At 43.3% G+C, this 12,452-nt stretch overlaps 1 protein-coding gene across 1 annotated transcript in view; it reads right to left on the bottom strand.

The window, feature by feature from the left end:
• Positions 1–8,089, bottom strand: part of BRIP1 (BRCA1 interacting helicase 1) — a 137,844-nt gene extending 129,755 nt beyond the window's left edge. Inside the window, exons 1-4 of the mRNA XM_067472146.1 lie at positions 8,036–8,089; positions 5,823–5,950; positions 3,007–3,118; positions 183–380 (exon numbers count right to left, since the gene is read on the bottom strand). Of these exons, the coding sequence (XP_067328247.1) occupies positions 183–380; positions 3,007–3,118; positions 5,823–5,918 (406 nt within the window). The 5' untranslated portion in view covers positions 5,919–5,950; positions 8,036–8,089. The remainder of the gene's footprint in view (positions 1–182; positions 381–3,006; positions 3,119–5,822; positions 5,951–8,035) is intronic.
• Positions 8,090–12,452: the final 4,363 nt, after the last annotated feature.

Consider the following 12,452-nt stretch of genomic DNA (forward strand, 5'->3'; position numbering starts at 1 on the left):
AAAACTCATATTTATTTTACTTTTGGTGGTTCTCCAAGTAAGAAAAGAAAAGTTAAAAATAATTTGGAATGTTTTGCTCTTTTAGGAGAGACTTCCAAAGAGAGGAAACTGGCCATAGTTGCCTCCCAATAACCCCTAGGACATCAACACGCAAGGATTCCCGAAGAAGCTTTAAGAATGACCTTCGTTTCTGGATGTGCTTCCACTGCTGGTGGGCACGGCGGCGGCACCATTGGTGAAGGCAACAGAGGCCTCTCGGTCCTGCTTTGTCCCATCCAGGCTCTGAGTTGTGCGGCTAGCATGGCAACCACAGCGGCATGGCATTAAGGGCTCTGGCTTCTTGGATTCCTTTAAACCCGACAAGTTTTCCAAAGGTTTGTCTGAAAAGAAAACAAGAGGTATTTGCTTATTAAAATCTTCTTGAGTTTGGAGAAATCATTGAATGGGGTGTTTTGCCTTTCCATGCTGAGCAGATACATTAATTGTTCTCACGAAAAGGAAAGCTGCATAGCTGCCTCCTGCAGCATAACCCAAATTCTGGACTTTTCTGTCTATTGACCAAACGAAACAATTAATCAGTGAAGTTTTTTTTACCCTCCCCCCCTTCCATCAAGTCCCCGGAGCCCCCCATGGTGCAGTGTGTTAAACCACTGAGCTGCTGAACTTGCTGACCAAAAGGATGGTGGTTTGAATCCGGGGAGCACCCGCTATTAGTCCAAGCTTCTGCCAACCTAGCAGTTCGAAAACATGTCAATATGAGTAGATCAATAGGTACCGCTTCGGCAGTAAGGTAACAGCTATCCATGCAGTCATGCCAGCTCCATGAACTTGGAGGTGTCTACGGTCAACGCCGGCTCTTTGGCCTAGAAATGGAGATGAGCACCAACCCCTAGAGCCAGATTCTACTACACTAAATGTCAATGAGAAATCTTTACTTTATCACTAGCTGTACCTGCCACGCATTGCTGTGGCCAACCTTCCCTCCCTCTTTCTCTCATTTCTCCCCTTCCTTCGCTCCCTCTTTCCTTTCTTCCTTTCTTTCCTTCTCTCCTTCCTTCTCTACCTCTTTCCTTCTTTCCCCCTTTTTCTTTATCTTCTTCTTTCTCTCCTTTCTTGCTTCTCTACCTCTTTCCTTCCTTCGCTTTTTGCTTCCATCCTTCCTTTTCTCTTTCCTTCCCTCCTTCCTTCCCTTTTTTCTTCCTTATCTCTTTCCTTTCTTTCTCCCTTTTTCTTTTCCTTCCCTTTCTTCCTTTTCTACCTCTTTCCTTCCTTCTTTCGCTTTTTGCTTCCATCCGTCCTCCTCTCTTTCCTTCCCTCCCTCTTTCTCTCCTTCTTTCTTTCCTTCCTTCGCTCCCTCTTTCCTTCCTTCCCTTTTTTCTTCCTTCTCTATCTTTCCTTTCTTTCTCCCTTTTTCTTTTCCTTCCCTTTCTTCCTTTTCTACCTCTTTCCTTCCTTCTTTCGCTTTTTGCTTCCATCCTTCCTCCTCTCTTTCCTTCCCTCCCTCTTTCTCTCCTTCTTTCTTACCTTCCTTCGCTCCCTCTTTCCTTCCTTCCCTTTTTTCTTCCTTCTCTATCTCTTTCCTTTCTTTCTCCCTTTTTCTTTTCCTTCCTTTTCTTTCCTTCCTTCGCTCTTGCTTCCATGCTTCTTTCTCTCCTTCTTTCTTTCCCTCTTTCTTTCTTTCTTTCACTCTTTCTACCCTTCCTTCCCTTCCTCTTTCTTCCTTTTTTCTGTACTGTCACTTAGCTTTTGGGGTTTTTTTTAATCCTTTCCGCTGTTTTGTGAGGTTTTTATAAGTGATGGTCAATCGTTGGTCTGTTAGGGGTATAGTGCCCAAATTTTGTGTCAATTCATCCAGTGGTTTTTGAGTAATGTTAATCCCCCAATGAACATTACATTTTTATATATATATAGATGTGCCAGCCTTGGAAATGAAGTGTCAAGATCTCAAGAATCTATTTGCTTGGAGCCTTCCAGAGCCATAAACCACCATGGAGTCAGACCTCACCTGACCTTGTTGGCCAGATCCCTTCTCACTCTATATATAATTCCTTTGCAGCCCAAAATTCATCTGTCCTCTTGCATTCCATATGGAGGAGCACAACAACAAAACTCAATAATGAATAAATGACAGCCGAGCATCATTTGAATAATTTACAAAGTCGAGGGAAAATATAATTTCTAGTTGACTGGACTGCATACTCTTTAGGAAGGATTACAATGTGATTAAGGCCAAAGGAATGCTATGGCTGATGTGACGCGAGGGAGACCATTGGTCTATCTAGCTCAATACAGTCAATGATAACAAAATGTAAAGAAATAATAATAATAATGGGTTGTTGTAGGTTTTTTCAGGCTATATGACCATGGTCTAGAGGCATTCTCTCCTGACGTTTCGCCTGCATCTATGGCAAGCATCCTCAGAGGTAGTGAGGTGAGGTGTCCTCACAACCTTTGAGGATGCTTGCCATAGATGCAGGCAAAACATCAGGAGAGAATGCCTCTAGACCATGGCCATATAGCCCGAAAAAACTACAACAACCCAGTGATTCCGGCCATGAAAGCCTTCGACAATACAATAATAATAATAATAATACATTTTATTTATACCCCACCACCATCTTCCCAAAGGGGACTCAGAGCGGCTTACATGAGGCCAAGCCTAGCGAAACATAACAGCAACCCAAACAACAATATAACATCACAATAAAATCAATCAATCAAGTGAAATAAACAGTAGAAAATAACATAATGGAAAATAAAACACAGTGGGCAGGCCAAATGCACGACATAAAATGGTAAACAAAGAAGGAAGAAGACATTTCCAGCATAAATTTTTGTAGACAGAAGCCTGGCATATAAACCAGATTATCAAAACAGATAATCCAGATTTGAACTGGATTATATGAGTCTACATTGCCATATAATCCGGTTCAAAGCAGATAATCTGGATTTTACGTGGCAGTGCAGTCCACTTCTTCATCTGAGACCATGCAAACTAGAGCTCACCATATTGCGCCTGTTGCCATGACAAAGCTGAGCAGAGCAAGGCCAAGCTTTTCCCGCTTCCTGTCGGACTTTCCAAGAGGCAATGTTGCTTGGAGTTTAGCCCTTTTACAATCTGAAATTAATAAAATAATAATAATTAGTACCGAAGACATGAAGTCACCTTTAGAGTCTAGCTTTTTGCATATGGGAATTTCAATTTCTTTTTGTTGAACCCAATTTTGTGGTCAATGAAACCCAATACCAGTTTTACCTTACCATCCAATAATATGTTACATTTTTATTGGGTTTGCAAGTATATATCTTCACCCAAAAAGCTCAATAAAGCCCTTCCCTGTGTATAAAAAACCCTTTGCTGTCTTAATTCCCTCAAATGTTTTTGTTTCTCTGTTTCTCCTCCAAAATTGTTCCCAGAAGTGACATAACATAACTTCCTCTTGGCATGGAGCTGAAGATAGAATAGAGTTCCGACTGTAAACAGACATATGATATTCTGTTCTGAAAGTTCTGAAAGTGCCTTGGACTGCGAGAAGATCCAACCAGTCCATCCTCCAGGAAATAAAGCCCGACTGCTCACTGGAGGGAAAGATACTAGAGACAAAGTTGAAGTACATTGGTCACATCATGAGGAGACAGGAAAGCCTAGAGAAGACAATTATGCTGGGGAAAGTGGAAGGCAAAAGGAAGAGGGGCCGACCAAGGGCAAGATGGATGGATGGCATCCTTGAAGTGACTGGACTGACCTTGAGGGAGCTGGGGGTGGTAACGGCCGACAGGGAGCTCTGGCGTGGGCTGGTCCATGAGGTCACGAAGAGTTGGAGACGACTGAACGAATGAACAACAAATGATATTCTGTTTCTCTGCAATGTTTACAGTTGTTTGGTTACATTTTCTCAATAACCAAGAAATAAAACTCAATTTCAAGATTTGAGAAGCTGGTCCCTTTTAACACAGTGTTGCTCAACCTTTCTAAACATAACATTATTTTCATTGCTACTTCATAACTGTAATTTTGTTACTGTTATGAATTGTAATGTAGATATCCGATACACAGGATGTATTTTCATTCACTGGACAAAATTTGGCACAAATACTTGATATGCCCAAATTTGACTACTGGCGGGGTTGGGGGGGATTGATTTTGTCATTTGGGAGTTGTGCTTCCTGGGATTTATAGTTCACCTACAATCAAAGAGCATTCTGAACTCCACCAACGATGGAATTGAATCAAACTTGGCACACAGAACTCCCATGCCCAACAGAAAATGCTGGAAGGGTTTGGTGAGCACTGACTTTGAGTTTGGGAGTTGTAGTTCACCTACACCCAGAGAGCACTGTGGACTCAAACAATGATGGATCTGGACCAAACTTGGCACAAATACTCAAGAGGCAATTGTGGATCTGTGAGCTCCACCAATGATGGATTCAACCAAACTTGGCCCACAGAACTCCCATGACCAACAGAAAATACTAGAGTGGTTCGGTGGGCATTGACTTTGAGTGTTGTAGTTCATCTACACCCAGAGAGCACTGTGGAACCAAACAATGATGGATCTGGACCAAACTTGGCAGGAATACTTAAAATGGCCAAATGTGAACACTGGTGGAGTTTGAGGAAAATGGACCTTGGGAGTTGTAGTTACTGGAATTTATAGCTCACCTGCAATCAAAGAGCATTCTGAACCTCACCAATGATAGAATTGGGTCAAACTTGCCACACAGAGCCATGACCAACAGAAAATACTGTGTTTTCTGATTGTCTTTGGTGACCTCACTGACACCACCTCAGGACCCTCCAGGGGCCCAACCCCCAGGTTGAGAAATGTTGCTTTAACAGGAAACCCATTGTATTGTCGAAGGCTTTCATGGCTGGAATCACTGAGTTGTTGTAGGTTTTTTGGGCTATATGGCCATGTTCTAGAAGCCTTCTCTCCTGACTTTTCACCTGCATCTATGGCAAGCATCCTCTGACCTCACAACCTCTGAGGATGTTTGCTATAGATGTAGGCGAAACATCAGGAGAGACTGCTTCTGGAACATGGCCATATAGCCTGAAAAACCTATAACAACTCAGGAAACTCCCAACGCTGGCAGTTTTTAGGGAGGAGCCTGAAAACATTGTTGTTCCAGTGTGCCTTCCCAAAATAAGGAAAACTTTTGGCAATATGTTCTCAAATGCACTTTACCATTTATTTAGGATTGCCTGCGCACCCTCATCTTTCTTTGAAAGCCCTATCCCAATTATGTCCTACCTTGTTCATGCCCAGAATTATTTTTTAAATTTTAAATTATTACATTTGGCCCGGCTATAGGTTTTTAAACGCTTGTGTGTTGTTGTTATTGTTTATTTATTTGTTTATGAGATTTATATTAACTGTTTTGTATTGATTATTTTGCTATTGCCTTTGTTTATTGATGTATTGTGGGCTTGGCCTCATGTAAGCCGCACCGAGTCCCTTGGGGAGATGGTGGCGGGGTATAAATAAAGTATTATTATTATTATTATTATTATTAAACTCATTGTTTATTAACATTACGCCCCCAAAAGGTTAATGTTTATAACTGGTGTACAGAAGTCAATGCAAATTCCACTTTGGGTTATAGAAATATTTCTAGATCTTTACCTTTTTTTAATCTGAGAAATAAATGAGCCACAAAATATGATTTAAAAAAAATACAGAAACATAAAATAAAAGTAAAACAATTAGGACAGCGGCTTGAGTTGAACTCCTGACATAGTAACTGCAGAGGCTCACTATTTTCACTGGAATGCATTCAGTTCATTGCGTGCTCGAGCAATTTAGGTTGACACAACTTACGGCGTTCATCATCGCCAGCTGAGAAGGATATGCCTTGCAAGGAAAGAGGATCTTCACCCCGCCAATGGTGTATTCTGAGGCTGAAGACGCCATCATCACATTCGCTTCTCAGAATCCAGTGCTTTCACCTTTAAAAAAAAAATGAATGCATTTTAAATATACAGGCAGTCGTCCCCGGGTTTCAAACAAGGTAGCTTCTGTGGGTTTGTTCTTAAGTTGGATATGTATGCAAGTCAGTATAAGTACATTGTCAAAGTGTAACACTCTGGCCATATATACACGTGTGTGTATAAAATTATATATATACATATACATATACATATATATATATATATATATATATATATATATATATATATATATATATAATCTTTGGAGAGCATAAGGAAGTATGAACACTCCTGCGGTACTTGTTTTGCTGTTTGTGCCTCTGTTCAGAGGACTTCATCTCACTTTCTGTGCCTATGAGAATTGGGATTTTGATGGCATATGAGCATCGCTTCAGTGCTGGTGATCTTTGCAGGATTGTTCACAGGCAACATGGATGGAATCATTCCAGGAGTTGAGTGTGATGTCTACAGATTGTCCATGTTTTGCAGGCATATCACTGGGTTGGGAGGACAGTAGCTTTATAAACAAGCCCCTTCGTGTCTCTACGAATGTCCCCATCCTCAACCACTCTTTGCTTCATTCACTTGCAGAGCTCAGGCAGTGTAGTATTTCAGTACCAATGTTGACTTTTGTGGAAAGGTAATGGAAATGGTCGACATTTTCTAATATTACACCATTGGGTTGTATTTCTGACATTGCAGAAGGATTCGACGTCTGCAAGGCCCTTTACATTGGGCTACCATTGTACCAAGTTTGGAAATTCCAACAGGTTCAAAATGCAGAGTGCTTGGGCTCCTGACTTCGTGCAGAGTGCCTTGGGCTCCTGACTCCATGCAGAGTGTTGGAGTGCCTTCGGCTCCTGATTTCGTGCAGAGTGCTTTGGGCTCCTGATTTCGTGCAGAGTGCGTTGGGCTCCTGACATCATGCAAAGTGCTGGAGTGCCTTAGTCTCCCGACTTCGTGCAGAGTGCATTGGTCTCCCGACTTCGTGCAGAGTGCCTTGGGCTCCTGACTTCGTGCAGAGTGCCTTGGGCTCCTGACTCCATGCAGAGTGTTGGAGTGCCTTCGGCTCCTGATTTCGTGCAGAGTGCTGGAGTGCCCAGGGCTCCTGATTTCGTGCAAAGTGCTTTGGGCTCCTGATTTCGTGCAGAGTGCGTTGGGCTCCTGACATCATGCAAAGTGCTGGAGTGCCTTAGTCTCCCGACTTCGTGCAGAGTGCATTGGTCTCCCGACTTCGTGCAGAGTGCCTTGGGCTCCTGACTCCATGCAGAGTGCTGGAGTTCCTTGGGCTCCTGACTTTGTGCAGAGTGCGTAGGGCTCCTGACTTTGTGCAGAGTGCTTTCGGCTCCTGACTCCATGCAGAGTGCTGGAGTTCCTTGGGCTCCTGACTTTGTGCAGAGTGCTTTGGGCTCCTGACTTCGTGCAGAGTGCATTGGTCTCCCGACTTCGTGCAGAGTGCCTTGGGCTCCTGACTTCGTGCAGAGTGCTTTGGGCTCCTGACTCCATGCAGAGTGCTGGGGTGCCTTGGGCTCCTGACTTTGTGCAGAGTGCTTTGGGCTCCTGATTGCGTGCAGTGTGTTGAGCTCCTGACGTCATGCAAAGTGCTGGAGTGCCTTGGGCTCCTGACTTCGTGCAGAGTGCTGGTGCCCCTACAAAAAGGATGTCACAAGAAAGAGGGAGCAGGCTTGTTTTCAGACTGGGACTCGTAGCGATGGCTTCAAAAGACAGGAAAGAAGATTCCGTTGAGCATTGGGAAGAACTTCCTGACTGGAAGAAGAGCTGTTCAACAGTGGAACTCTCTGCCTCAGTCTTTTTTGAAGACTTCCAAACACAGCCTCCAAACACTGGCCATCTCTCAGGAGAGCTCTTCCCTGCATGGCAGGTGTTGGAATAGAAGGCCCAGCTAGGCCAGGAAGCGCCATTTTTATTCTCCTCCTATCTCTCCATATATAACTCTATATAAAGAAGTCTGTTATTGTAACTATTGAGGAATTAAAGAAGCGTGTTTCCATCCCCTTTCCCTGGAAGAGAATGGGTCCCCCCTCTTGGGGAGAAATGGACTCGTCCAAGCCTCTTCTCTTTCTGCGCGCGCAAGGCATTTACCTCAGGATGCAAAATCTCTCTCAGGTTCGGACCATTCTTCCCGCCTGTTTTTTTCAGCTGACGGCGTCCCCTGACGGCGTCAGCAGCCAATCAAGAACTAAAACGACCTCCCTCGAGGGCCAATCCACCTCCAAGACAGAATAGCCCCGCCTACCACACAGCAACCAATCAAGAACAAAAGCAATCCCTCCCATGGCCAATCCACTGCCAAGATATCATAGCCCCGCCTATGCTTTCTCCAATCCGTTGCTTCTTAGCGTTGCTTCCGGGTTTCCTCTAGTTGCCACGGCAACCGACTGCTTTCCATGCGGCCTAGCTAAATTTAGGCCTCATTTTGAGAGGAAGGCCTCCATTTACAAATATCCAATAAATACATAATAATAAAATAAATGCATTGTATGGATTAGCCATTAGGCCGTATTTATGAAGTCTTATACTACTTTGAATCACAATATATTACATGTATATATGCTAGTGTTGGGGCTTGTCTGATGTCCTTGGGGTGTTCCAGAGTCGGGGGGGGGGCACCACAGAGAAGGCCCTGTCCCTTGTCCCCACCAAGCGCGCTTGCAACGCAGCTGGGATTTCAAGCAGGGCCTCTCCAGATGACTATGCTAATAATATATTATATTATATTAATTATATTATATTATACAGTAATATTTAATACTGATATTGTACTATGCTAATAATATATAGTGAACAACAACAACAAATAATATATAGTAATATATAATATTGATATTGTACTATGCTGATAATATATATTATACAGTAATATTTAATACTGATATTGTTCTGCTACTAATATAATATATATATTATATAGTAATATTTAATATTGATATTGTACTATGCTAATATAATTATATTATATAGTAATATGTAATACTAATATTGTGCTATGCTAATAATATAATATATAGTAATATATAATACTGATACTGTACTATGCTAATAATATATATTATATAGTAATATATAATGTTAGTGTACTATACTAATATATATGTGTGTGTGTGTGTGTGTGTGTGTTGTTGTTGTTCATTCGTTCAGTCATCTCCGACTCTTTGTGACCTTATGGACCAGTCCACGCCAGAGCTCCCTGTCGGCCGTCACCACCCCCAGCTCCTTCAAGGTCAGTCCAGTCCCTTCAAGGATGCCATCCATCCATCTTGCCCTTGGTCGGCCCCTCTTCCTTTTGCCTTCCACTTTCCCCAGCATCACTGTCTTCTCCAGGCTTTGCTGTCTCCTCATGATGTGGCATTCAAAGGACTTCAACATTGTCTCTCGTCTCCTTCCCTCCAGTGAGCAGTCGGGCTTTATTTCCTGGAGGATGGACTGGTTGGATCTTCTCGCAGTCCAAGGCACTCTCAGCACTTTCCTCCAACACCACAGCTCAAAAGCATCGATCTTCCTTGGCTCAGCCTTCCCTAAGGTCCAGCTCTCACATCCGTAGGTGACTACAGGGAAGACCATGGCTTTGACTAGGCGGATCTTTGTTGTCAGTCTGATGTCTCTACTCTTCACTATTTTATCGAGACTGGACATTGCTCTCCTCCCAAGAAGGAAGCGTCTTCTGATTTCCTGGCCACAGTCTGCGTCTGCAACTCATCTTCCCACCTAGAAATACAAACCCTGTCACGGCTTCCACATTTTCTCCCTCTATTTTCCAGTTGTCAATCATTCTTATTGCCATAATCTTGGTTTTTTTGATGTTTAGCTGCAACCCGGCTTTTGCGCTTTCTTCTTTCACCTTGATTAGAAGGCTCCTCAGCTCCTCCTCGCTTTCGGCCATCAGAGTGGTGTCATCTGCATATCTGAGGTTCTTAATGTTTCTTCCAGCAATTTTCACCCCAGCTTTGCATTCATCCAGCCCCGCACATCCTCGCATGATGTGTTCTGCATACAAGTTGAAAAGGTTGGGTGAGAGGATGCAGCCTTGCCGTACGCCTTTCCCAATCTTGAACCAGTCTCCTGTTCCGTGGTCAATTCTGACTGTTGCTCCTTGGTCCTTGTACAGATTCCTCAGGAGAGAGGGAAGGGGGCTTGGTATGCCCATCCCACCAAGAACTTGCCACAATTTATTATGATCCACACAGTCAAAGGCTTTAGAATAGTCAATGAAGCAGAAGTAGATGTTTTTCTGAAACTCCCTGCCTTTCTCCATTCTCCAGCATCGGGATATTGGCAATCTGGTCTCTCGTTCCTCTGCCTTTTCTAAACCCAGCTTGAACATCTGGCAACTCTCGCTCCATGTATTGCTGGAGTCTTCCTTGCAGGATCTTGAGCATTACCTTACTGGCATGAGAAATAAGGGCTACTGTACGGAAGTTTGAGCAGTCTTTCGCATTTCCCTTTTTTGGTATGGGGATATAAGTTGATTTTTTCCAGTCTGATGGCCATTCTTGTGTTTTCCATATTTGCTGGCATATGGCATGCATCACCTTGACAGCATCATCTTCTAAGATTTTAAACAGTTCAGCTGGGATCCCGTCGTCTCCTGCTGCCTTGTTGTTAGCAATGTTTCTTAAGGCCCATTCAACCTCACTCCTCAGGATGTCTGGTTCTAATTCATTCACCACACCGTCAAAGCTATCCTCGATATTGTTATCCTTCCTATACAGATCTTCTGTATAGTCTCGCCACCTTCTCTTGATCTCTTCAGCTTCTGTTAGGTCCCTGCCATCTTTGTTTCTTATCATACCAATTTTTGCCTGAAATTTACCTCCAATGTTTCTAATTTTCTGGAAGAGGTCTCTTGTCCTTCCTATTCTGTTGTCTTCTTCCACTTCCATGCATTGCTTATTTAAAAATAGTTCCTTATCTCTTCTGGCTAACCTCTGGAATTGCGCATTTAACTGGGCATATCTCCCCTTATCCCTGTTTCCTTTTGCTTTCCTCCTTTCTTGGGCTACTTCCAGTGTCTCAGCAGACAACCATTTTGCCTTCTTGGTTTTCTTTTTCTTTGGAACGTACTTTGTTGCCGCCTCCTGAACAATGTCACGGACTTCTGTCCATAGTTCTTCTGGGACTCTGTTTACTAAATCTAGTCCTTCAAATCTGTTCTTCACTTCCACTGTATATTCGCTAGGAATGTTAGTGAGATCATATCTAACTGCTCTGTGTAGTTTCCCTGATCTCTTTAGTTTTATTCTAAATTGGGCAATAAGAAGTTCGTGATCTGAGCTACAGTCAGCCCCAGGTCTTGTTTTCACCGACTGGATGGATGTCCGCCACCTTTGGCTGCAAAGGATGTAGTCAATCTGATTTCGGTGCTGACCATCTGGTGAGGTCCATGTATAAAGCCGTCTTTTAGGTTGTTGGAAGAGAGTGTTTGTTATACACAGCGAGTTTTCCTGGCAAAATTCTATCAGCCTGCGTCCCGCTTCATTTTGTTCTCCCAGACCGTGCTTGCCTGTGATCCCAGATGTCAATTGACTTTCCACCTTGGCATTCCAGTCTCCTGTAATGAAAATAATGTCTCTTTTTGGTGTATTATCCAGTAGGTCCTGCAGATCCTCATAGAACTGATCTACTTCTGCTTCTTCAGCAGCTGTGGTTGGGGCGTATATTTGGATCGCTGTGATAATGTACTACGCTATTAATATTTTATATATGTGTGTGTGTGTGTGTGTGTGTGTGTGTGTGTATATAATAGTAATATATAATACTGATATTATATATTACTCTATATATATACAGAAGGACGGCATATAAATGTCGTAAATATATATGTGTGTTTGTGTGTTATATTTTGAGCCCAGCTATGGGCAAATTTTGGCCCTCCAGGTGCTTTGGAATACAACTCCCACATTTCCTAAGAGCTTCAGGCCCCTTCCTCTTCCTCCGCATGGATCTTTGTCTTTACTCTCAAAGGAACACTCAGAAAACGGGAATTCCAGACAGGAAACAATCAGGGCCAGATAACATGTCGCAGCAAAGGATTACCCCAGGCAAGGAGCAGCCAGGCTTTGAAGCTGCAAGACCATTCAATGCTAATCGAGGTGGTCAATGGCAACATTCACACTTGCCCCCAACAGAGAAGAGTTCTTTCTCCCACCCTGGACATTATTCCGCAGAGGGTGCCTCCAGTCAACAAAGGCCTTGCTCCCTCTACGCAGATGCACTCTCTGATTTAACTTTCCGAAGCTGCCAGCACAAGTGCAGAAATAAACCATATGTGTGATTCACAGTTGACCACGATGGAGAAACGGGAAATCCAGACAGGAAAAAAACAGGGCCAGTTAACACCTTGCAACAAAGGATTCCCCCAGGCAGGGAGTAGCTGCAAGGCCATTCAATGCTAATCAAAATGGCAACATTCACCTCTGCTTCCAACAAACAAGAGTTCCTTCTCCCACCCTGGACACCATTCCACAGATATATAAACCCCATTTGTTTAATTTCCAACAGA

The sequence above is a fragment of the Anolis sagrei genome, chromosome 11, assembly GCF_037176765.1.
Source record: "Anolis sagrei isolate rAnoSag1 chromosome 11, rAnoSag1.mat, whole genome shotgun sequence".
Lineage (NCBI taxonomy): Eukaryota > Metazoa > Chordata > Lepidosauria > Squamata > Dactyloidae > Anolis > Anolis sagrei.